The following is a 26,532-nucleotide window of genomic DNA, read 5'->3' as shown; positions in this document are numbered from 1 at the left end:
TCGAAGTAAAATTTTTTTAAAAGGGGTGAAATTAAGCCATCCTAACAAAAGCTTAATTGTACTGAGAGCATTTGAGATTTTCCAAAATATCAGAATGCTGTATTTGAGCATTATATCTTTAGGTTTTGCAAAGCTGTGGGACTCTTCCTATTGAAAGGTGGGACTTCAGCTTTAAGGTTACACAGCAGGGAGAGACAACAGTAAAACTATATTTCATATTTAGACAGAATATACATGCTACCTGAGGGCGTCTTTCCGGTTTTCACAAAGTGTTTTAGTCAGAGTTCACCTGGCAGACGGCCACTTGGCCTATTAGCTGGGTACTAGAATTGTTAATGGGATATAAAGAGAAGCATCCTCAGGGCAACTTCCATATTTATAATTATGTCATCAACAAAATTACATCTAGCTATGTGTGAGTGATCTATTTAACTGGATATACATTCCTTTTCTTTTATAAAATTACAGAACACAATCCTGAGCTGTCTAAATCAGGCTTAAGCATTACAGGCTTAAAAAAAAAACCTCTTGTACAACAATGTACCATCAGTAGTATTTACTGAGTTCTGTGTGCAGAGCACTGTGATAAGTACTTGGGAGAATACATTCCCTGCCTACAAGGAGCTTACAAAAAGCTCATAAAATAAACTATTTACACACATGATCATTTAGGGAAAATAAAATTTCAAACAGGCGCATTTCACATTTGACCTTTTAAATGGGTCATATGTGAATATACATTTGAGTATCAACCATGTACTAAGTGCACTATAGACCATTAACTAAAGAGTGACCTTCAAATTAATGTCATTTTGCATCTGAATCACAAATATGGGGCTGGGGGGAAAAGGATGAGGAAATATCAGAGGTGCCGACTGTTTCATTTTGAGTGAGGGACCAAAAATAGGAAGGGATTTTGGGGGAAGATGAGGACCGAGAGAGAGCGAAGGCATCAGAGTGAGTTAGAGTTGTAATCAATAGATCACTGATATTTACTGAGCATTTACTGTGTGCAGAGCTTTGTACTAAGCTCTAGGGAGAGTACAACAGAATTGGTAGACATGTTCCTTGGCCGTGGCGACCTTTAGTTGTAATAATATTTATTAAGCTCTTACTGTGGGCAAAGGAGTGTACTTTAGCTCTGGGAGAAGATACACATGTGAGAATTACACACGGTCCCTTTCTCTCATGGGGCTCACAATTTTTTTTTCTAATCTGAAGAGATCACAAAACCGCCAGGTCTTGTCAAAGGTTTAGAATCCGCTCGAATTGCCAAAAGGGGCCATCCGATCTTTCGGAGTGGCCACCTACGGTAAATATGGAATTACTATACCATCTTTACATTATCGATCACTGGTATCTATTGAGTACTTAACTATGTGCAGAGCACTGAACTAAGCACTTGGGGAGGATACACTACAATAGAATTGGCCGACACATTTCTCTGCCCATAATGAGCAAGTCTGGACTGGTCTCATCCTCCACATGAAATGGAAAAGTCTTCTTTAGGCAAGCATCCATACGCTCAATGTGAGTTGCCAAAACTCACACAATTAATTGGTGGCTGAGGGTCTCTGTTCCCAGTTCAAGGTTTCAGACTTTTGTTTAATTGCTTGTTTCTAACAACAGAAGCGGGTATGAAGTTCAGACAAAATGAATTCAGATGAAATTTTCAAAGCAACGGCTTCAAGAGTTTGTCTTGTTTCGTTTTTTGATGCTTTCGAAATAGCTTCAGTAATATGCACTTAATTTCTACATTAACGCCTCCTCTCACTTGGAAACTACTTCTCCACAGACGCTCAAAGAGGGCATCTGGAAAGGCTGTTATTCACCTGGTAGGGATTTCTTTTTAGTTTGTTTAGGGAACAAGGGGATTAAATGGCTCAGCTCATTAATAACTCAAGGGATCTGAACCCAGGAAGCTTTCAGTCATTTGTTAGGCTATAATACCTGAATTTATGTGCCTTTCTTCTGAGGAGCTTCAAGTGCTTCACTTTTTTTTTTAATCTAAGGTTTCTTATTTGAAACAGAAGCCTAATTAAAAACAAAGAAGCTAAATATCAGATAAATTAGCAGCTGAAGTACCCAAACACATGAAAAATAACTTCATAAGAAAAAATCAGGGAATAGAGAAAAGAGAAGAGAGAGAAGCAGTGTGCCTAGTGGATAGAACACAGGTCTGCGAGTCAAGAGGTCCTGAGTTCTAATCCCACCTCTGCCACTGGTCTGCCGTGTGGCCCTGGGCAAGTCACTTCACTTCGCCCAAGCGCTCAGTATGGTGGTCTGAACACATTAAGCGCTCAATAAATATGACTGAATGAATGCATTCGCTGTGTCCCGGTTCCTTCATCTGTAAAATGGGGATTAACACTGTGAGCCCCATTTGTGACATGGGCTGTGTCCAACCTCATTAGCTTGTACCTATCGCAGTGCTTAGTGCAGTGTCTGGGACATAGTGAGAGCATAAATACCCCCCAACCCCCCAAAAAACAAAGAGAGAGAAATATCAGAGTACTGTCTAGTACACCCAAACATGACCGAGTCATGAGATCAAGATACCGGACGAGTTCATTATATTATCTAAAAAACTTCTTTTTTTTCATTTTTGACCCCGTTATTTAGCCTGCATAACTGCATTTCATTCATTCAGTCGTATTTATTGAGCTCTTGCTCTGTGCAAAGCACTGTACTAAGCACTTAACTGCAGGAAATAAGGGCTCTGCAGATAACTAAAAAGATAGAATACTTGCTGAGCCGAGGTCTACTGTAGAAACGTCACTTGATTTGGTATTTGCTCCACTTTCAGCCCCGCAGACTTATGTATATATCTATAAATTACCTATTATACATTCTTTATACTAATGTCTGTCTCCCTCTCTAGACTGTAAGTTTGTGTGGGCAGGGAATGTGTCTACAAACTCTGTTGTGTTGTATTCTTCCCAAGTGCTTAGTACAGTTCTTTGCACATGGTAAGTGCTGAATAAATACCACTCATTATTTGATCAGTCCCCCATCATCCTACTAATACACAAGTTCTAAAATAAGATTATGTAACATTCACAAGATTCCTGTAGGAGTGTATAAATGTCAATATAATTAGGTGGGTCTATTAAGGTTTTGTTTTTTAAGACACTTCTAGAAAAGTGTTTAAGACTGCACTGTAAATCTCAGATACATATCCTATTCTTCCATGAATGTCAAAAATCAAACTTTGAACAATTTTAACAGGTGGGACTTTCTCGATGTTAGCTTTAAGGATGCTTCTGTAGGTCTTCAGGTAATAGGCCCTCTGTATTTATGAAATCATTAATTACACGACCCCATATTACATGCAATATGGAAACTATTACAAGGAAACATTTCGATCCCTCCAGCTACTCTGCATGTTTACTTCTGCAGAAGGGAGCGGGAAGGGGTGGAAAAAAGAAAGAATGAAGACCACACCTATTACCACGAGGAAAACGCAGATCAAAACCTCAGTTAATAACTACTGATAATTAAATATTATCAGCATTATTATCAATAATTAAAGCTCAGCTATCCAAACATCAGGTCATGTTCCTCCACAGACTTTCCAACTACAAATTCATTCCCTCATCCAGCCCCTCAAGTATCCAAACGAAATTTCCCTCCCCTTTCGAACAACTGAGATGGATTTTATGTTTACCAAAATCTAGTTACGAAGTTCAGCACAAAACCAATTTTGGGCTATGGGTTTCACTGCACACATTATTATTCTTAAGCAAAAAATTCATTCTTTGAAACTACAGATCAAAGAATTGCCTACAAGAATCCATGTAACAACTGCCTGTGGGCTACAAGCCTGATCCATTTGTAACTTTTGCTAGCTGTGACAGGAAACTTTGAAGAAATCTACAGGATTAAACATTTTAAATTAGATTTTCCACTTCACACATTAGATTACCCTGTCCTTTTCACGTTCTGGCAAGATTCAGACCCCGGAACATATTCCACTAGAGCTAAAATGGATTACAACTAGAAAACCAAATCCTCCACTTCAGCACTGCCACATTCTTTAATACGCGATACTTAGCCGCTACCAATTAATCACCTTTTTTCTTCGATAAGACCGACGCATCCCAGTTTTCCATTCTATCTGACAGAGAAATCCAGCACAACTTCTCAACCGTCTGCCTCTGAAGAGGGAACACACTGACACGGTAAATCAGATAAACAGTTGTTAAAATGCTCCAAGGAGTTTTCCAATTAGTAAATCCTCACCTGCCTTTTGGCAAAAACTGTCCTTAGAATTTGTAATGCCACCTGAAATCCTCTACAACTACTCAGGGACAAACCGTGAGATACCTGTATCCTTCCATACGTTTAGAAAATAAACGCCAACGTTCTTTATAGCTTCAGAAAATAAACGCTAACGTTCTTTATAGCTTCCTTAAATCCTGACTCTCGGGCGATGCAACACCAACTTCTGACTCGAAACCTCAGTTCAACCGAAGCAGCCCGGTCTTCCTTTTTAGAGCTTATATAACATCTACTCCGAGCAATGCTGCAGCCTCTTTAAAATGTCAACGATGCAAAAACACAACTCTGGCAACTGCGAAAAACAGGACGGGTTTATGCCAGATATTTATTTTAAGGAGAGAGCGAAATCAGCATCCGTATCTCAGCATCCCCCAAATTCCAATATCTTTATGGGGAAAAAAAACACCCCAAAAAATCACAAGGAGAATAAAAAAACCCAAATCACAAACACTCCCACGCAAAACCAAAGAGATGAGTTCTAGCAAGGCTCCTCGGACGGATTGAATAAGGTGAGAGATGGAATAATGGTGGTGTCTGTTCAACGTTGACTATGGGCCAAGCACTGTTCTAAGCGCTGGGATGAACTCGGTGCCCTTGTAGGTGATTTGCACATTCCCCAGGGGCGGGAGACTCACAATTAGGTCGACCCAGGAGCTTGGGAGGATGCAGTGATTCCCCTTAGCTGCCGGAACAGGGCCCAGGGAGCTGAAATGCATCCTCCTCCTCCTCTTTCTCCTGCTCCTGTCCCAGTCTGGACGGTCAGGGCTAAGGAAGGGACCCAGGAGGGCTTGGCCCCCACCCCCCAACCCCCTCCTCCCCCGAACCCCGAAGAAGGCACCGTGTCTGACCCCCGATCCTGCTCCCCACCGTGGCTCATCTTCATCCTGCGGAGAACGAGCTTCTGGAGCGCCATGGAGACCTGTTGCAACGCGCCCCCCGCCCCCCTGCACAGCAGCCCCAGCCCCAGCCCCAGCCCCAGCCGGCCGGACCCCCTGGCCCAGGGGTACGATAGGGGAGGGGGAAAGAGGGGACGGGGGAGGAGGGGGAGGAGGGGAGGAGGAGGAGCCAGAGGAGGGGTGGGGAGGGGGACAGAAAAGAGGAAGGGTGGGGAAAAGAGGAGGGGGACAGAAAGGAGGGGTGGGGAAAAGAGGAGGGGGACAGAAGGGAGGGGTGGGGAAAAGAGGAGGGGGACAGAAGGGAGGGGAGGGGAAAATAGGAGGGGGACAGAAGGGAGGAGTGGGGAAAAGAGAAGGGGGACAGAAAGGAGGAGTGGGGAAAAGAGGAGGGGAACAGAAGGAAGCGATGGGGAAAATAGGAGGGGGTCAGAAGGGAGGGGTGGGGAAAAGAGGGGGACAGAAAGGAGGTGGGGAAAGGGGGAGGGGGACAGAAGGGAGGGGTGGGGAAAAGAGGAGGGGGACAGAAGGAAGGGTTGGGGAAAAGAGGAGGGGTACAGAAGGAAGGGATGGGGGAAAGAGGAGGGGGACAGAAGGAAGGGGTGGGGAAAAGATAGGGACAAAAGGGAGGGGTGGGGAAAAGAGGAAGGGGACAGAAGGAAGGGTTGGGAAAAAGAGGAGAGGGACAGAAGGAAGGGATGGGGAAAAGAGGAGGGGGACAGAAAGGAGGGGTGGGGAAAAGAGGAGGGGGACAGAAAGGAGGGGTGGAGAAAAGAGGAGGGGGACAGAAGGGAGGGGTGGGGAAAAGAGGAGGGGGACAGAAAGGAGGGGTGGAGAAAAGAGGGGGGCAGAAGGGAGGGGTGGGGAAAAGAGGAGGGGGACAGAAGGGAGGGGTGGGGAAAAGAGGAGGGGGACAGAAAGGAGAGGTGGGGAAAAGAGGAGGGGACAGAAGGGAGGGGTGGGGAAAAGAGGAGGGGGCAGAAGGGAGGGGTGGGAGGGAGGGGGGAAAAGAGGGGAGGGGTAAGGAGGGGAGGTCAGAGGAGGGATGGGGAGGGGGAAACAATAATGATGATGATGATGGCATTTATTAAGTGCTTACTATGTGCAAAGCACTGGGGGAGGGATGCGGAGGGGAGGAGTCGGAGAGGGAGGGGTGAGGAGGGATGGGAAGGGGCAGAAAGGGAGAGGGGAGGAGGGGAGGGGAGGCCACAGGAGGGAGGGGGAAAGGGGGGGAGGAATGAGGAGGGATGGAAAGGGGAAAGAGCCTGGGCTTGGGAGTCAGAGGACGTGTCACTTGTCTGCTGTGTGGCCTTGGGCAAGTCACTTAACATCTCTGGGCCTCAGTGACCTCATCTGTGAAACGGGGATTAAGACTGTGAGCCCCACGTGGGACAACCTAGTTACCTTATATCTACCCCTTCACTTAGAACAGTGCATGGCACATAGTAAGCGCTTAACAAATAGCATCATTCCAGCCTTAGAACAATGCTTGGCACATAGTAAGTGCTGAACAAATACCATCATCACCATCAAGGGGAGGGGTGAGGAGGGATGGAGGGGGGAGAAGGGAGGCCAAGGGAAGGAAGGAAAGGGGAAGAGGGGGAGGGTCCCTCCCTCAGTGTGTGTGTGTGTGTGTGTGTGTGTGTGTGTGTGTGTGTGTGAGTGTATGTGTGTTTTGGGGGTGTTTGTGTTTGGGGCAGGGTGGCCTTGTTCCCCTGAGGCGGGGGCCACCCGCTCCTGCTGCCCCAGGGCCCCTAACACCACTAGGCCCCAACGCAGCCCGGGATCGAAGCCCATGTTGCCACTGCCCCTGACACTGGCCCTGGCCCTGGCACTGCCCCTGCCACTTCCACTGGCTCTACTGCTGGCATTGGCAGTGTTGGTATCAGTTCCAGTCTGGGGCGAGGGCAGCGGGCACCCTGGCCCAGCCAGCAGGCCCAGCCCGCGCCTCAGCGCCCAACGCTGCCTCACCAAGGGTGCCCGCCCAGGCTCCCCACCCTACAGACGCCCCCCGAATTCAGACCCACCCACAATTTTCACACCCCGTAACCCCCTCACCCCCAGGCACAGGCCCGGACCCCTGGGACCCCTGCACCACGGCCCTCGCTCTCCACCCACAATAACCATCCAAATCCGACCCTCTCCACCCCTCCCTGCCCTCCTGAATACCCCCATAAACCCGTTTCTCCACCCCTCCCTGCCCCCCCGAATGCCCCCATAAACCATCTCTCCAGCCCTCCCTGTCCCCCCAGAATACCTCCATAAACCCCTCCCTCCAGCCCTCCCTGTCCCCCCAGAATACCTCCATAAACTCCTCTCTCCAGCCCTCCCTGTTCCCCCAGAATACCCCCATAAACCCCTCTCTCCAGCCCTCCCTGCCCCCCAGAATACCCCCATAAACCCCTCTCTCCAGCCCTCCCTACCCCCCAGAATACCCCCATAAACCCCTCTCTCCAGCCCTCCCTGTCCCCCAGAATACCCCCCCAAAACCTTCTCTCCAGCCCTCCCTGTCCCCCCACCAGAATACCCCCCAAAACCATCTCTCCAGCCTTCCCTGTCCCCCCCAGAATACCCCCAAAAACCATCTCTCCAGCTCTCACTGCCCCCCCCCCCCCCAAAGAATAACCATCTAAACGTGCCCCTCTGCAGCCCTCACTGTTCCCATAGAATACCTCCATAAACTTGCTTCTCTCCAGCCCTCACCGTCCCCCAGGAAACACCCCTAAACTGCCCCCTCAGAAAACCCTCTTCAACCTGCTTTTCCAGCCTCCACTTGTTCCCTTAGAACCCCCCGCCACCCAAAACCTGCTTCTCTCCAGCCCTCTGTCCCCCTGAACAATCTCCCCACTTCTAGACTGGAAGCCCATTGTTGGGTAGGGACTGTCTCTAGTTGTTGCCGAACTGTACTTTCCAAGCGCTTAGTACATGCCATGCATCGTCTGGAAACACGACAGCTGGATATGTATTATGCATACAGGCTGCCATTGTTGGGTAGTGACTGTCTCTAATTGTTGCCGAATTGTACTTTCCAAGCGCTTAGTACAGGCCATGCATCGTCTGGAAACACAAAAGACAGCCGGGTATATATTATGCTTACAGGCTGCTCTTTCTAATACTGTAAACTATTTATGGCAACGTGTGTTAATGCCGTGTTATTGTCCTTGGTAACGATGATGGGGATACTGCTGAACGTTCAGAATCATAACCATTCATTCAATCGTATGTATTGAGCACTTACTGTGTGCAGAACACTGTACTAAGTGCTTGGGAAGTCCCTCCTGCATTGATTCCCAGTGCAGATCCTTGCTGGGCTAATGGGTTTATCCTATTCACACCATAGCACCTGTATATATGTTTGCACAGATTTATTACTCTATTTATTTTACTTGTATATATGTACTATTGTATATATTTTGTTAATGATGTTCATATAGCTTTAAATCTATTTGTTCTAACAATTTTGATACCTGTCAACATGTCTTGTTTTGTTCTCTGTCTCCCCCTTCTAGATTGGGAGCCCGTTGTTGGGTAGGGGCCGTCTCTATATGTTGCTGACTTGTAGTAATAATAATAATCATAACATTTATTAAGCGCTTACTATGTGCAAAGCACTGTTCTAAGTACTGGGGAGGTTACAAGGTGATCAGGTTGTCCCACGGGGGTCTCACAGTCTTAATCTTTGGCTTTGGAGTCAGAGGTCATGGGTTCAAATTCCAGCTCTGCCAGTTGCCAGCTGTGTGACTTTGGGGAAGTCACTTAACTTCTCTGTGCCTCAGTTACCTCATCTGTAAAATGGGGGTTAAGACTGTGAGCCCCCCGTGGGACAACTTGATCGCCTTGTATTCTCCCCAGCATTTAGAACAGTGCTTTGCACATAGCAAGTGCTTAATAAATGTCATTATTATTATTAGTAGTAGTAGTAATCCCCATTTTACAGATGAGGTAACTGAGGCCCAGAGAAGTGAAGTGACTTAATAATAATATAATAATAATAATTATTATTATTATTAGGGTGTTCCCTTAGAACACCCCCCCCCCAAACCTGCTTCTCTCCAGCCCTCTGTCCCCCTGAACAATCTCCCCACTTCTAGACTGTGAGCCCATTGTTGGGTAAGGACTGTCTCTAATTGTTGCCGAATTGTACTTTCCAATTTAATAATAATAATAATAATTAATCCCCATTTTACAGATGAGGTAACTGAGGCCCAGAGAAGTGAAGTGACTTAATAATAATAGTGGCATTTATAAAGCACTTCAAGGCCCTACTGAGAGCTCACTTCCTCCAGGAGGCCTTCCCACACTGAGCCCCCTCCTCCCGCGCCTTACCTCCTTCCCCTCCCCACAGCACCTGCATATATGTATATGTGTTTGTACGTATTTATTACTCTAGTTATTTATTTTATTTGTACATATTTATTCTATTTATTTCATTTTGTTAATATGTTTGGTTTTGTTCTCCGTCTCCCCCTCCTAGACTGTGAGCCCACCGTTGGGTAGGGCCCGTCTCTATCTGTTACCAACTTGGACTTCCCAAGCGCTTAGTACAGTGCCCTGCACACAGTAAGCGCTTAATAAATACGATTGAATGAATCCCCATTTTCCAGATGAGGGAACTGAGGCCCAGAGAAGTGAAGTGACTTGCCCAAAGCCACACAGCTGACAATCGGTGGGGGCAGGATTTGAACCCATGACCTCTGACTCCAAAGCCCTTGCTCTTTCCACCGAGCCAAGCTGCTTCTAGACTGTGAGGCCGCTGTTGGGTAGGGACCGTCTCTATATGTTTCCTACTTGATGATGGCATTTATTAAGCGCTTACGATGTGCAAAGCACTGTTCTAAGCGCTGGGGAGATTACAAGGGGATCAGGTTGTCCCACGGGGGGGCTCACAGTCTTCACCCCCATTTGACAGATGAGGGAACTGAGGCCCAGAGAAGTGAAGTGACTTGCTCAAAGTCACCCAGCTGACAGTTGGCGGAGCGGGGGATTTGAACCCACGACCTCAGGCTGCAAAGCCCGGGCTCTTTTCCGCTGAGCCGCGCTGCTTCTCAAGCGCTTAGTACAGTACCCTGCACATAGTAAGCGCTCAATAAAGACGATTGATGGATGGATGAATGAATGACCGCCGCCTCGGTGCTATTGCTCCTCCGGGCCGCCAGGGGGAGGCGGTGGAGGCGGCAGGGCCCGCGGCCTCACTTCCGCCCCCACGCCGGCCACGGGTAGCTCCAAGATGGCGGCGTCGAGGGCCATGGCGGCGTCCCGGGCCTTGCTGGTGCCCAGGCGGCGGCCTCTCTGGCGTTTAGCTGAGGCGTTTTTTGTCGGCGGCGACGCCAGGAGGGTGAGTGACCCCCGGAGGGCCGGTTTGGGGGGGCTTTTCCGGTCCTCCAGGCTCGGACCCCTCAACTCAGGCTAAGCCTACGATTCCCAGAAGCCCTTGCGGCCCGCGCTGCATGCTGGGATTGGGCGGTTGGCACCCCGCCGGCCTCCCTTGCAGGCCCCTTGGCCCTCCCCACAGCACCTGTATATATGTTTATGCTGATTTATTACCCTGTTTATTTTACATGTTCATATTTACAGCTCCATTTATTTTGTTAATGATGGGCATTTACCCATAATTCTATTTATTTTGACGACCTGACACCTGTCCACCTTAAGTGCCTCGGTTCCCTCATCTGTAAAATGGGGATGATGATGGCACTTATTAAGCGCTTGAGGCAGTCCCTGTAAGCGCTTGATAAATGCCATTATTATTATTATTATTAACCCCCATTTTACAGATGAGGTAACTGAGGCACAGAGAAGTTAAGTGACTTGCCCAAAGTCACACAGCTGACAACTGGCGGAGCCGGGGTTTATTATTATTATATTATGATAATATAATAATATTATTATTACAATGATAATTAATCATTAATTAATGTTATTAATTAATGATAACAATACTGGGATTTATTAAGCGCTTACTATGTGCAAAGCACTGTTCTAGCGCTTAATAAATGGCATTAATAATAATTTATAATAATAATAATGGCGTTTATTAAGCACTTACTATGTGCAAAGCACTGTTCTAAGTGCATAATAATAATAATAATGATATTTATTAAGCGCTTACTACATGCAAAGCACTGTTCTAAGCACTGGGGAGGTTACAAGGTGATCCATCCAGGACCCCCCTCTCCCTACTTAGACTGTGAGCTCCATGTTAGACAGGGAACTGTGTCTGACCTGCCTATCTCCTATGTACCCCAGTGCTTAATAATAATAATAATTAATAGTATTTGCTAAGTGCTTACCATAATGATAATAATAATAATAATAATAATAATAATAATGGCATTTGTTAAGCACTTAAAAGCACTGTTCTAAGCACTGGGGGGGATACAAGGTGAACACGTCCCACGTGGGGCTCACAGTCTTCATCCCCATTTTACAGATGAGGTAACTGAGGCTCAGGGCATAGTAATAATAATAATGATGATGGCATTTATTAAGTGCTTACTATGTGCAAAGCACTGTTCTAAGCGCTGGTGAGGTTACAAGGTGATCAGGTTGCCCCACGGGGGGCTCACAGTCTTAATCCCCAATTTACAGATGAGGTAGCTGAGGCCCAGAGAAGTGAAGTAACTTGCCCAAGGTCACCCAGCAGACATGTGGGGGAGCTGGGATTAGAATCCGTGACCTCAGACTCCCAAGCCCGTGCTCTTTCCACTGAGCCACACTGCTCCTCTGGGGTAGATACAAGGTAATTGTGTTGTCCCGCTTGGGGATACCCCCTGTTTCACAAATGAGGTAACAGACACAGAGAAGTGAAGCACTCTTCCAAGCGCTTAGTACAGTGCTCTGCACATTAATAAGCGCTTAACAATTGCCATAATTGTTACTAGTCAGCACCTCCTGCATGCACAGCACTGTATAAGCACTTGGGAGAGTACAATATAACGATAAACAATCAATCAATCAATCATATTTATTGAGCGCTTACTGTGTGCAGAGCACTGTACTAAGTGCTTGGGAAGTACAAGTTGGCAACATATAGAGACAGTCCCTACCCAACAGTGGGCTCACAGTCTAAAAGGGGGAGACAGAGAACAAAACTAAACATACCAACAAAATAAAATAAATAGAATAGATATGTACAAGTAAAATAAATAAATAGAGTAATAAATATGTACAAACATATATACAGGTGCTGTGGGGAAGGGAAGGAGGTAAGAGGGGGGCCCCCAGTGAGCTTGCAGTCTGGAAGGGGAGACAGACATTAATATACATAAATAAATGTCAGATAATAATAGTAATAATGATGGCATTGGTTAAGCGCTTACTATGTACAGAGCACTGTTCTAAGCGCTGATATGTACTTAAATGCCATGGGGGCAGGGAGGGGGGATGAATAAAGGGAGCGAGTCAGGGTGACACGGAGGGAAATGTGAGAAGAGATTCGTACTGTTAGGAATGTGAGTCAGATCAATCAATCAATCATACTTACTGAGTGCTTACTATGTGCAGAGCACCACACCGGTTCCCTGCCCATAGCGAGCTTACAGTCTAGCGGAGGAGCTAGTCATATCAATCATCAGTCAATCGTATTTATTGAGCGCTTACTGTGTGCAGAGCACTGTACTAAGCGCTTGGGAAGTCCAAGTTGGCAACATATAGAGACATATGAAATGATAGGGGGCTTTTTTTTGCTGCTGAGAGTGTTGGCCCTCCCTAGATAGAGAGGTTTGTAGGGCCACATGCTGGAGGAGAACCCTACACGTACCCTTCTGCCCATTCCCTTTCTTTCTGAGACTGCCATCACTTTTCGAAAAGGAAAAACCGATCAGAACTCTGTCCCGCTTCACATCCGACAAACCACCCCTCTCCCCATCCTCAAAGCCCCTCTAACATCATATCTCCTCCGGGAAGCCTCCCCTGACTAATCCTTGGCCCCCTCCAATCATCATCATCATCATCAATCGTATTTATTGAGCGCTTACTATGTGCAGAGCACTGTACTAAGCGCTTGGGAAGTACAAATTGGCAACATATAGAGACAGTCCCTACCCAACAGTGGGCTCACAGTCTAAAAGGGGGAGGCAGAGAACAAAACCAAACATACTAACAAAATAAAATAAATAGAATAGATATTCTCCAATCTGACTTTTTACCGTGGAAAGAGCACGGTCTTGAGAATCTGTAGACTGTGAGCCCGTTGTTGGGTAGGGACCGTCTCTATATGTTGCTGACTTGGACTTCCCAAGTGCTTAGTACAGTGCTCTGCCCACAGTAAGTGCTCAATAAATACTATCGAATGAATGAATGAATAGTAAGTGTTCAACAAATACCATTATATGAGAAGCAGCGTGGCGTAGTGGAAAGAGCGTGGGCTTGGGAGTCAGAGGATGTGGGTTCTAATCCTGGCTCCGCCACTTGTCTGCTGTGTGACTTTGGGCAAGTCCCTTAGCTTCTCTGTGCCTCAGTTACCTCATTTTGTGGCTCATTGGAAAGAGCACAGGCTTGGGAGTCACAGGTCATGGGTTCGTATCCTGCCCCCCCCCCCCCCACATGTCTGCTGGGTGACCTTGGGCAAGTCACTTCACTTCTCTGTGCCTCAGTTCCCTCATCTGTAAAATGGGGATTAAGACTGTGAGCCCCACATGGGACAACCTCATCTCCTTGTATTCCCCCCCAACGCTTAGAACAGTGCTTTGCACATAGTAAGCGCTTAACAAATACCAACATTATTATTATAAAATGGGGATTAAAACTGTGAGCCCCACGAGGGACAACCTGATTACCCTGTATCTGCCCCAGCGCTTAGAATGGTGCTTGGCACATAGCACTTAACAAATGACCATTATTATTATGGAAACTGACCCCTCTAAGGACCACCAATGATCTCCTTGTTACTACATCCAGCGGCCTCTCCTCCATCCTAATCTTCCTCCACTTCTCAGCCGCCTTCAACACTGTCAACCACCCACTTTCTCCTGGAAATACATTTAACCTTGGCTTCACCGACACTTTCCTCTCCTTGTTCTTCTATTTCTCTGGTCATTCATCATCAATCGTATTTAGTGAGCGCTTACTGTGTGCAGAGCACTGTACTAAGCGCTTGGGAAGTACAAGTTGGCAACATATAGAGACAGTCCCTACCCAACAGTGGGCTCACAGTCTAAAAGGGGGAGACAGAGAACAAAACCAAACGTACTAACAAAATAAAATAAATAGATATGTACAAGTAAAATAAATAAATAAATGGAGTAACAAATATGTACAAACATATATACATATATTCATTTTGCAGGCTCCTCCTCTGCCTCCCACTTGCTAACTGTGGGAATCCCTTCAGGCTCAGTTCTCCTTCCCCGTAGATTCTCCATCTACACCCACTCCCTTAGCAAACTCATTTGCTCCTACAACTTTGACTGCCGTCTTCTACCGTACTAGTATTAGTACTGTAGTATACCCTCCTCAAACGTATGCTTATGTACACTTGTAGAAGAATTAACAAAAGCTTCCTCGTGAGTATGAGAATGGCCTAAAGAAGAATTGGAATGGAGAATGATTAAGGCTTCAGATTACTCTTAATTTCCCCCATTAGGTGACAAGCTCCCTGAAGGCAAGAACCATATCTTTCATTTCTACTACGTGTTCCAGTGTTGCAGAATAAGCTTTATTGAGTGATTTGAAGGAAACGAACGGTTGAGTGAGCTTGAAAATCAGAATGGAGCCAGCTATTTATTGTGACATGTTGTTGCCTTTCCAGCTGATAAGTACGGGAGAGAAGAGGTTCAGAAGTGCTCAGGCAGCTGCACAAGTGGCTTTAAATGTCCCCGAGACACGAGTCACATCTCTGGAAAACGGACTCCGAGTAGCTTCCGAGGACTCCGGGCTCTCAACATGCACGGTAGGTAGCATTGGGGCAGATGGCGTTTTTGAATCGGTGGATGACTGAAGGGCGGTTTCATTTGAAGAATTCATTTTGGGCTGCAAATCTCCTGGTCGGTCTCTTGCAAATGCCTAATTTTGCCTTCCCTAGGGAAAAGAGAGTAAGTGCGTCGTAAGCAGGCAGCATGTCTGCTCATTCTGTTGTATTTTTCCAGGTGCTTAGTATAGTGCTCTGGCACAGAGTCTGAGTGGGTGGTCCTGGTTATATCCCCAGTCTGGTAGTCAGGTATTTTCACAATTAATCCTGTATCGTTCACTCTCCTCCACCCCGAGACACACGCCCGCTTCCTCAGCCAGCAGTTCTACCATCCCTGGTGCCAAATTGCATGATTGAAACGGCAGCCACTCGATCCCGAGTGGAGGGAAATGAAAATTGCCAATATGAGAATAAGCCCGGGAAAGCAGTGTGGCCTAGTGGAAAGAGCGTGAGCCTGGGAGTTAGAGTACTTGGGTTCTAACCTCCACTCTGCCATTTATGTGCTGTGGGACCTTGGACAAATCACTTAACTTCTCTGGGCCTCAGTTCCATCACCTGTCAAATGGGAATTAAATCCTCCCCCTTCTGACTGTGAGCCTCATGTGGGACAGGGACTGTGTCCAACCTGATTATCTTGCATCCACCCAAGGCTTAGTGCAGTGCCTGGCACGTAGTAAGTGCTGAACAAATATCATTAAGAAAAGAGTCGGGGGGAGGAAGTGAGCCAGTATACTCTAAAAGACAGGCTACTGGGAGCTAAGAGCCTTAGTTTCTGATCCCATCTCTGCCACTGGCCTGCTGTGTGACATAACCTCTTGAGCCTTTGGTTCCTAATTTATAAAACGGGATAGTGTACTATTCTCCCCTCTTGTAGACTGAGAGCCACGTATGGGACAGAGATTCTGTGTCAGATTAATTAACACATGTCTACCTCAGTACTTTGCATTTGACCCAAGAGAAGTGCGTAATGAATTCCCAAACTTACTGATAGATACCGCACTTAAGATTAGGCAAAGTATAGTAGTTTTGAAAAGGCAGCCAGTCAATCTGTTGTATTTATTGATTGTTTACTATGTGCAGAGCCCTGTGCTAAGCACTTGGGAGTTTAATATAACAACAAACAGATGCATTCCCTGCCCACAATGAGCCTACAGCCTAGCAGGAGGAGTGTTATTAACGTCCCCCAAAATAAATTTTTGATTCAAGTGTCATCTGTTTTTTTTTCTTTTGGAGGTCGGGCTTTGGATTGATGCGGGAAGCCGATATGAGAATGAGAAGAATAACGGGACGGCTCATTTTCTGGAGCACATGGCTTTCAAGGCAAGTACCTCCCACACGCGGCTCATTCCTTCCCTCCAGAAGGCCTTGAGCGTGAGAGCACACTCCCTCCCCCGGCTCCCTCGTCTCCAAGTTTCCTCGCTGCGTTCCCCTGAGATGACCTCAGACGATCGTTCCGACAGTACACCGTGGCCAGTGTGCAAACTAGCTCCCCGTTGGAAACAGTGGGATTCATCTGTTTGTGTCTGGTTCAGCGCCGACCAAAGCGGAGGGGCAAGACCTAATGGGGTCCTTATTCCAGTTTTTCAGAAGAAAACTGAACGGTGGCTGAATGAGAATGGTAAATTGAGCCGGAGTAGCATCGAGAAATGATTTTGTTTTGTACTGGAGCCGAGGAAATGCAACGTAGGATGTGAGAGGGAGGGGGAAGAGAAAAAAACCGCCGTTGATCTGCCCCAGAGCTGGGGGCAGGGGGGATGTGAGTGTCTGCTCTGTGACCTTGGGCAAGACATTTCACTTCACTGGGCCTCAGTCACCTCATCTGGGAAATGGGAATTAAGACCTCCTCCTTCCAATCTAGAGTGTGAGCCCCAGGCTAATACCATGCCTGGCACATAGTAAGGTGCGTAACAAGTCGCATTAAAAAAATAGGGTGGAGGAAGAAAAAGCGTTATTTCCGTTAGGTGAAGAGGTTAGATTGTAAATTCCTCAAGGACAGAAGTATTCATTCTTTCAGTCGTATTTATTTGAGTGCTTACTGGGGCAAAGCACTGTATCCTATCCCACTTTCCCCAATACCTAGTACAGTGTTTTGCACAAGGGAATCACTTAATAAATACTCTTTAACGTCTGTCTCCCCTTTCTAGTCATTAAACTTGCTGGGGGCAAGGAACGTGTCTACCAACTCTGTTGGATTGTACTCTCCCAACTGCTGAGTACAGGGCTCTGCACACAGCAAGCGCTCAGATAAAAACCGTTGATGGTGATGATTCAAGGCTGCTGGTTTAGGGAATTCAGAGCAGTTGAAGGCTAAGATGTGTGTAAACCGCTCTTTCCCAACCCTTTCGTCTCAGGGCACGAAGAAGAGGTCCCAGCTGGACTTGGAGCTTGAGATTGAGAACATGGGTGCCCACCTCAACGCCTACACCTCCAGAGAGCAAACGGTGTACTATGCAAAAGCTTTCTCCAGGGATTTACCAAGAGGTATTGGCATCAGTCTCCTTCCCAGACTGAGCCCCCTCCTTCCTCTCCCCCTCCTCCCCCTCTCCATCCCCCCGCCTTACCTCCTTCCCTTCCCCACAGCACCTGTATATATGTTTGTACATATTTATTACTCTATTTATTTTACTTGTACATATTTATTCTACTTATTTTATTTTGTTAATATGCTTTGTTTTGTTCTCTGTCTCCCCCTTCTAGACTGTGAGCCCGCTGTTGGGTAGGGACCGTCTCTATATGTTGCCAGCTTGTACTTCCCAAGCGCTCAGTACGGTGCTCTGCACACAGTAAGCGCTCAATAAATACGATTGAATGACTGAATCAGTTCTCAGGCTTGGACCATACCAGCTGAGAGAGTGGGACCCCAGGAGGACAGGGTGTAACGTGGAGTTTGGAGCAATTTGCTTTTTTTATGGTATTTGATAAGTGCTTACTATGGGCCAGTCACTGTTTAAAGTGCCGGGGTTGGACACAGTCCACACCCCACATGGGACTCACAGTCTTAGTCCCCCATTTTACAGATGAGGTAACTGAGGCCCAGAGAAGGGAGGCGACTTGCCGAAGGTCACCCAGCAGACAAGGGGCAGACCCGGGACTAGAACCCAGGTCCTTCTAACTCCCAGGCCTGTGCTGTATCCACTAGACCGTGCTGCCTGCCAATCTGGCCCATCAGAGATGGCAGTACAAAGGGCACCTGAACCATCATGTAAACTTTTGTGCATGGGCTAACAGAGTTGAAGAATAATCCAGTCTTGGAGAGGGGTAGACGAGGATGGGGGTGGGTTAAATTCTGGAACCGTCAGAACACGTGACACGGACGGGCCCGGAAACCTCATCTGGGAAGGCAGTGATTGCAATTATAATCGGCCCCCGAGCAAGCGAATGCTTATTTAGCTACAAGGCCAGCAATGAGTTTGAGGCAGAGGATATACACCAGGGAGTTGAGCCAACGTTAACTGTTCCACACTCCCTGGGGATGTGGGGATGCATTAAGTGTTGCTTCATTCCAGAATATTTATTATTAACAATATTAATAAACAGTACTAATGATGGTATTTGTTAAGCACTTACTATGTGCCAGGCACTGTACTAAGCGCAGGGGTAAATACAAGTTTATCAGGTTGGACACGGACCCTGTCTCACTTGGGGCTCACAGTCTCAATCCCCATCTTACAGATGAGGTAACTGAGGCCCTTGAAGTGAAGTGACTTGCCCTAGTTCACCCAGCAGACAAGTGGCAGGGCTGGGATTAGAACCCATGACCGTCTGACTCCCAGGGTTGTGTTTTCTCCAATACACCGTGCTGGCAGAGCAGCGTACGAGATCCCTGGGAGAGGACCGTCAAATTGAAAGGCAGCCCCTGCCCTCAGGGAACTTGGAGTCCTGGAAGTGTTGCTTGAAGGCCCAGCCTCCTGTTCCCTCACAGTTTCAGATCCTGCTGTTTTAGAACTTCATCGTGCTTTCTACCTTGGCTTGCAGCCCCATCACGTAGCTCAGCTCATCCTTGGAGGGATTGTTTTCTTGTCCCCATCTGGGGCTGTGCCACAGAATCAGCTTCTGACCTGATTTCTTCCCTAAACTTCCTCCCTGGACTCCTCTGGGGAAGTGGTGATGGAGCAGGAGGAGCTGGGGATAAGAGGGTGGATACTCGGCATCTGGTTTACAGCTGCAGCGGACCAGCTCCGTGGAATCATCCCAAGTTGCCTTAGGCAACTGAACGAAATAACCCAAATTCCCAGAATCGGGATTGTCCCGTCAGGCTACTGTGTATCAACCCAAACTGCTCTTGCTCACTGGAGTGCTCCAACTCCTCTTCCGGGCTAGGTCGTGCTCAACAAGCTTGAGAAGCAGCGTGGCCTAGTGGATAGAGCACGGGCCTGAGATTCAGAGGATCTGGGTTCTAATTCTGACTCTGCCACTTGTCCGCTATGTAACCTTGGGCAAGCCACTTAACTTCTCTGTGCCTCAATTCTCCTGTTCTCCCTTCTACTTAGATTTGGTAGCCCCATGAGGGACATGGACTGTGTCCAACCTGATTAACTTGTATCTACACCAGCACTTAGAATAATAATGATGACATATGTTACGCGCTCCCTATGTGCAAAGCACTGTTCTAAGCGCTGGAGAGGGTACAAGGGGATCAGGTTGTCCCACGTGGGGCTCACAGTCTTAATCCCCATTTTACACATGAGGTAACTGAGGCACAGAGAAGTTAGGTGACTTGCCCAAAATCACCCAGCTGATAAGCGGCTGAGCCGGGATTTGAACCCATGACCTCTGACTCCCAAGCCCGGGCTCTTTCCACTGAAGAATAGTGCTTGACACACAGGAAGTGCTTAAAAGATACCATAAAAATGAAACAAAAACCAGACCAGATAGTTTTTAGGATTCTTGAATTCCTTAATATAAACCGGGGCCATAACCGTATTGACTCTCCATTGCTTTTAGTATCATGTGGTCTACAAACAGTAATAATAATAATTGTGGTATTTGTTAAGCACTTAATATGTGCCAAGCACTGTACTAAACGCCGGAGTAGATACAAGATAAGCGGGTCCCTTCATGGGGCTCACAGTCTAAGTAGGAGGGAGAACAGGTATTGAATCCCCATTCTGCAGATGAGGGAACTGAGACACAGTGAGGTGACTTGCCTATGGCCACCCAAACAGACGGGCGGCAGAGCCAGGATTAGAACCCACGTCCTCGGACTCCCAGACCTGCGCTCTGGCCATGGTGTTTATTGATTGGCATTGGGATCAAGCAGTGGTTTGACCACCTAATGGGTAGATTCATTCTAGACACTAAGCTCCTTGTGGGCAGAGAACCTGTCTACCAAAACCTTTGCATTGCGTTCTCCTAAGCCCTTAATGCAGTGTTCTGCAAACGCTAAGCAGTCAATAAATACCATTGGTAGATTGATTAATTGATCAATTCCCAGTTGATCAAGTGGCCATCGGGTCTGCGCGGATTTCAAATCCGTGCCTGGCATCTCAGTTCTTTTCCCTTACGTTTTCTTTCCCCTCAGCCGTGGAAATCCTGGCCGATATCATACAGAACAGCACGCTGGGAGAAGCCGAGATTGAGCGGGAGCGGGGCGTCATCCTCCGGGAGATGCAGGAAGTGGAAACCAACTTGCAGGAAGTTGTCTTCGACTATCTTCACGCGACAGCCTATCAAAACACCGCCCTGGGCCGCACGATCTTAGGGCCGACCGAAAACATCAAGTGAGCGCGACCTCTCTCCCCCCGGCTAGGGTTTGTGGTGGGTTCCTGTGACAGGCAGCCACTCGGGAAATCGTTTTGGAAATGGAAGTTTGTAAAGGATGATGATTGTCGCTCACGAGCATCCTTCCTCCGTTTACAGGTCCATAAACCGCACTGACTTAGTGGAGTACATCACCACACATTACAAAGGATCGAGAATAGTCCTTGCTGCAGCTGGAGGTGGGTGATTCTGAAACATGGTATACTCTGATCCTCATTCATTAATTTGTATTTCTTGGGCGCTTTTCGGTTGTTTTCCCTTGACACCAGAAGTGCTCAGGAAAACAACTGACCGTGCTGGTTTGCCTGCCAGCGATTGCGTCGCCACATAGTACGTCTTGATTTTGTGTTGGAAGCGTAATTTCAGGTTATGACGTCGGCATGTCTAGCAAGGTGGACTTCAGTTGATCCAAATTCTAGGGTGGAAAACTATCACAGCCCGTGTGGGGCTCAAAGCGCTCAAAAGCGTGGGAACGTGGAGTCCGAATTCTATCAAATGGCTGTGGGGGGAGTAAATACTGATGATTGAATAAGGAAATGGAGTTGGCAGCACCACCGATGGTAGTGGAAAGTAGTAGTACTTATTCAGCGCCCACTTGGTGCGTATTAGGTGCTTGGGAAGTACTGAATTACAAAGTGCCAGGTTTCCTGCCCGTAAGGAGCTTGCACTCTAATGGGAGAAGCAGACATAAAAATATTGACAAGAGTAGTCTGAATCATTGAGTGTCCAGTCAAATAGGCATATATAGTCAAGACGGCTGAGAATGGGTATAAATAAGTTCCAAAGGGCTAGATTTGGCTGATGGGCTTATACAGTGTAGAGTACTGGGAAATCAAGCAGGGAAGGCTTAGTGGAAGGGGTGGGACTTTTTGAGGGCTTTGTATGGTGGTTTGGGAAGGGATAGTTTTAAGCTAGGAGATGGTCATGAGCAAAGGGATGGAAGTGAGAGAGCCAAGAGCGAGGGACAACTTGAAGGTTGGCTTCAGAGGAGCAAGGGGGAAGAGCGGGAGAAGAGAGGACATGGGTATTGTAGGGTAAGTTGGTGGAGATCCTTTTTGTATAGTATTTAAGCGCTTACTATAGGTCAGACTGTTTAAAAGCACTGGGGTAGATACAAGTTAATTAGGTTGGACATGGTCTGATGTCCCGCATGGGACTCACGGTCTGAGCAGGAGACAGGAGAATAGAGAAACTGAGAAGTTGCTTTCCCGAGGCTCAGCAGGATTAGAACCCAGGTCCTCTGACTCCCACGCCCACGCTCTTCCCACTAGACCACGCTGCTTCTCTTAAAGCTCAGAGTGTTTGCTTGTTGCGGAGAAACAGAGGAAGCCGTTGGAAAGGTTGGAGGAGAGGAGAGAGATGGACTGAGCAATGCTTCCAGATGATCCGTGCAACATTGGGTGGTATAGATTGGAACGGGGAGAGGCTGTAAGCAGGAGGATCTGCAACGAGGCTGTTTGAAATGTATAGCTTTGCATTGCACTGATAGAAAAGTTGAATTCACGTGTGATTTTTCTTTATGGTATTTCATAAAGCACTTACTCCGTGCCAGGCACCGTATTAAGCGCTGGGGTAGCTAAAAGACGGTACTTAAAGTTTCCTTTTCCTTTTCCAACAGGAGTGTGTCATAATGAGCTGCTCGACCTGGCCAAGTTTCACTTCGGTAACTTGCTCCCTGCGCACAAAGGAGGAACTCCAGCCCTCCCGGAGTGCAAGTTCACTGGGAGCGAGGTAAGCCATTCCCCTGCGGTCAGGCGACAGCATCCGTTGCGCGCCCACTGTGTGCGGAGCGCTGAACGAAGCACTTGGGAAGTCTAGTAAAATTAGAGAACGGGATTCTCTACCCTCTAGCAGCTTACACCCGAACATCCACTTTGTCCGTGAGGGTGTTGTGGGGGATGTCTGGACTGTAAACTCACTGAGGGCAGGGAACATATCTACCAACTCTGGTATGATGTTGTATTGTACTCTCCCAAGTGCTTAGGACAGGGCTCTGCACACAGTAAGTGCTCAGTAAATACGATTGGTTGATTGATTTTTCTGTGAGCAGAGAAGAAATCCCCAGCCCGCTTGCTTTAGTGGTGCAAGTGGAAGCGGCCTCCTTTCTTATCCAGCCCAAAGTCCAACAAGTAACAAGTGTGGTATTTGTTAAGCGCTTACTATGTAACAGGCACTGTACTAAGTGCTGGGGTACATTGGCAAATTGGGTTGGACACAGTCCCTGTCCCACATGGAGCTCGCAGTCTTAATCCCCATTTTACAGTTGAGGGAACTGAGGCCCAGAGAAGTGAAGTGACTTAACCAAGATCACGCAATGAGCAGTTGATAGAGCCGGGATTAGAACCCAGGTCCTTCTGGCTCCCAGGCCCGGGGTCTGTCCACTAGGCCACGGGCCCAGTTCCCAACGTGATCCTTCTCTTTTGGGTTCCCTTTCCCACTCTTCTGTGCTCAGCCTGGTGAGGCTGGGAAAGCGATCATCAAGTGGCTCCTGCCACCCCCTTCTTCCCCCATCCCAGTTTAATGCCGAGGGCTGTGGTTAGGTGCCCCATTCGAGCAGGTCCTCGGAAACTTCCCGGGAACAGGATGAACCGATTCCCGAATACCCCGTTTTCTGTAACAGGGCCTTCTCAGCGAACGTTCCCCCAAACTGAAACGGCGTCTTTCTGTGTCCAACCAGATTCGCGTGAACGGTGACAAGATGCCCCTGGCCCACATCGCGGTTGCCGTCGAAGCCGTGGGTTGGTCTCACCCCGACACCATCCCTCTGATGGTCGCCAACACCCTGATCGGGAACTGGGACCGTTCTTTCGGAGGAGGAGTGGTAAGTGGAGAGTCGGAAAGAATTCAGAAACCTGATTCCTCGGTGCCGGCAGTCTAGCGAGGCAACCAGATATTAAGACGTCATAGACTGTAAAGAAATGGGCTTGAGCAGTATGAGCCGTGAATAGCCATGCGATTAGGTAGCTTCGAAGAACTGCAGTGGCAGTGGTGGGTTTATAAGATAGAAATTTAAATCAGAGAAGATCGCCCGGAGGCACCGTGTTTTCTGAAGTGTTTTGAAGATGGAGAAAACAGTGGTCTGCCAGATGTGAAGGGGGAGAGGGTTTTTTTTTTTAATGGCATTTGTTAGCTGCTTTCTATGTATCCAACACTGTTCTAAGAGCTGGGGTAAGTACAAGTTAATTCAGTGTTTATTGGTCTAAGTAGGAGGGAGAAAAGGTATCCCCATTTTCCATTTGAGGGACGGGGGCACAGAGAAGGGAAGTGACTTGCCCACGATCATCCAGTGAGCAGTTGACAGAGCCGGGATTCATTTCTTTCCTCGCCACAGAATTTGTCCAGCAAACTTGCTCAGATCGCCTGTCACGGCAACCTGTGTCACAGCTTCCAGTCATTTAACACTTGCTACACAGATACGGGACTCTGGGGACTCTATCTGGTCTGTGAACCCACCACCGTGGCTGACATGCTGGACTGCGTCCAAAGAGAATGGTAAGAAAGCGAGCCCGATTTGGGACGCAGAGGGGTTCCTCGGTTACATTAGACGTCTTATTCCGTGTGGCCAATCCAGAAAGAAGTTGTTGCCCTGGTCCTTTTCAGCAGATTTTTATATATTTTATGGTATTCATTAAGCACTTGCGTGCCAGGCACTGTACTAAGCGCTGGGGTAGATACAAGCTAATCAGGTTGGATCCCATCCGTGTCCCACGTGGGACTCACCGTCTTAACTCCCGTTTTACAGATGAGGTAACTGAGGCCCAGAGAACTCAAGTGACTTTTCCAGTCATTCAGCAGATAAGTGCCGGAGCTGGGCTTTCACACCCCGGTCCGCGTTTCTCCCAGGCCCGTGCTGTGTGATTTTCTTCACTTTGACACTTTCTCCATCTCTAACCTCCCTAATCTCTCCCTTCTCGTTGGGAGATGGTCATCTAAAATCTCCGAAACTGCTCTCTCCAATTGTCTCTGTAGATTGTAGGCTTCTTGTGGGCAGGGAAGGTGTCTACCAACTCTGTTGTATTGCACTTTCCCAAGTGCTTAGAGTACAGTGCTCTGCAAATAAGCAGCGCTGGATAAATATCACTGGTGGTTTCCCCCATTTTGGCAGATTCTAGGGGGAATGAAGAAGTGTGGGAAAATGGAACAATTGAGCAGGCTCAGCAGAGCAGGAAACACACTGGTGTTCACTGCTCTCTTTCCACCATGTAGAGAATCCTTGGTGTGGCACTTTAGGGTTGGTTTGCCTCCTCTCCCTTCTTAGGAAACGTGAATTTCTAGCTAAGGAATGAGATCTCTTCTTTCAATAACTGTGTGGTTCATCCTGAACAAAATGTACTGAGGGCCAACTCAGCTGGGTGACTTAAAAAGCTTAATGTTCGCAGTTACTTGTGAGAATAGAAAACTGAGTCACAGGCTCTTTTTAGAAGTCTAGAACTGATAATACTTGACAAGGGTGTTTTCCGATTCAGCGTGCCCTGCAGGGTACGACTTAATGGCATCATGAACCGATCCAGTTTGTTTTATTCAGTGCATAGCCTCTTAATAAAAGGCATCTTGAATAGAGACACATTTGTACCGCGTGTCACGATGCATTACTGGTTTAAATCGAACACCTTTCACTATGCTGAACACAGAAAATACAGTTCCACAGCAAAGGATTTTACAGCTCTGTCCAAACTGCCTTTCAGGATCCGACTCTGCACAAGTGTCACTGAAAGTGAGGTTGCTCGAGCCAAGAACCTTTTAAAAACAAACATGCTGTTGCAGCTTGACGGTGAGGATCGGACTGTGAGTTTTATTTTTTCGGTGGGGGTACCGGTATCTGGAATACTTCTTCATTTAAATTAGGTTCCACTCCTATCTGTGAGGACATTGGTCGGCAAATGCTGTGTTACAACCGGAGGATCCCCATCCCGGAACTGGAAGCGAGAATTGAAGTAAGCAAGAGCACGCCCTCTCCCCCTGCAACTCTGCCGCGAGATCAGTGTGATTATTTGGTGCTTTCATCCTTCGTTAAGGAAGTTATTTTAAGCTGAAAGCATGGAAACAGATTAGCTTTCTTTACCCCCAAGGTATCGAGGGCAATGGGATGATACAAAACATCAACCAAATTTATGCCTGAATCTCTCCACTTCTAGGCTATTGATGCCCAAAATCTACGAGAAGTGTGCACCAGATACATTTATGATAAGCGCCCCGCCATTGCTGCTGTTGGTAAGACTTCTCTCTGCCCCCTCCTCTTGGGACCAGTGAGATGGGTGTGGATTGTTTTTTTTTTGCCCCCCACCTAGTGTATTAATATATTTTTTCTTAACGTTTAGGTCCCATTGAACAGCTACCAGATTATGATCGAATTTGTAAGGGCATGGTCTGGCTTCGTGACTAAGATGGTGAAGGAAATCTATAATTTAAGAAACGTATGGGGTTTAGCGACTCTCTTTGTAAGATCAGTGGGTGGGAAAAACTTATCCCCTCCCCGAAAGCCCCTCCGCACCCTGCTGAAGACCTGCAGCCCTGTTTCTTCAAGTTTCAGGATGATTATAAATATCAATAAACCTTTAAATACTTCATTGAGGGTTTTGCTTTTATGTACAAGAGAATGCACGATTGTCATTTTTACCTCTACAGGCAGAGATTTTCTTAAGATCAGGAGTCCAGACAAATACTCTACCTGGGTCTGTAGAGGCTTAAGTT

General features: G+C 47.3%; 2 protein-coding genes across 8 annotated transcripts in view; one reads left to right on the top strand and one right to left on the bottom strand.

The window, feature by feature from the left end:
• Positions 1 to 5,196, bottom strand: part of NAPEPLD (N-acyl phosphatidylethanolamine phospholipase D) — a 36,806-nt gene extending 31,610 nt beyond the window's left edge. For 2 of the 7 annotated variants that reach the window (XM_038741506.1, XM_038741505.1), the window contains exon 1: positions 4,073 to 4,214. Coding sequence is in view for 2 of the 7 variants with exons in the window: in XM_038741503.1 (XP_038597431.1) it covers positions 5,130 to 5,164 (35 nt within the window). In the remaining 5 variants the exon portion in view is untranslated. Of the gene's footprint in view, positions 1 to 4,072; positions 4,215 to 4,242; positions 4,299 to 4,326; positions 4,429 to 4,916; positions 4,992 to 5,129 lie in introns of those variants that run through there. The other 5 variants (XM_038741507.1, XM_038741503.1, XM_038741510.1 and 2 more) reach the window with 5 other exon arrangements.
• A 5,201-nt stretch (positions 5,197 to 10,397) lies between these two features.
• Positions 10,398 to 26,408, top strand: PMPCB (peptidase, mitochondrial processing subunit beta). The gene is made up of 13 exons (XM_038741132.1): positions 10,398 to 10,509; positions 14,923 to 15,063; positions 16,315 to 16,401; positions 17,433 to 17,562; positions 20,603 to 20,801; positions 20,941 to 21,020; positions 22,460 to 22,572; positions 23,519 to 23,662; positions 24,173 to 24,333; positions 25,527 to 25,612; positions 25,687 to 25,775; positions 25,977 to 26,052; positions 26,160 to 26,408. Exons 1-13 carry the CDS (start codon positions 10,402 to 10,404, stop codon positions 26,222 to 26,224), a joined length of 1,479 nt encoding a protein of 492 aa, XP_038597060.1. The 5' UTR covers positions 10,398 to 10,401; the 3' UTR covers positions 26,225 to 26,408.
• Positions 26,409 to 26,532: the final 124 nt, after the last annotated feature.

Source organism: Tachyglossus aculeatus (genome assembly GCF_015852505.1).
Source record: "Tachyglossus aculeatus isolate mTacAcu1 chromosome 12 unlocalized genomic scaffold, mTacAcu1.pri SUPER_6_unloc_1, whole genome shotgun sequence".
Taxonomy (NCBI): domain Eukaryota; kingdom Metazoa; phylum Chordata; class Mammalia; order Monotremata; family Tachyglossidae; genus Tachyglossus; species Tachyglossus aculeatus.
Note: the sequence above shows the minus strand (reverse complement) of the source record. Positions and strands in the feature narration are given on the sequence as shown.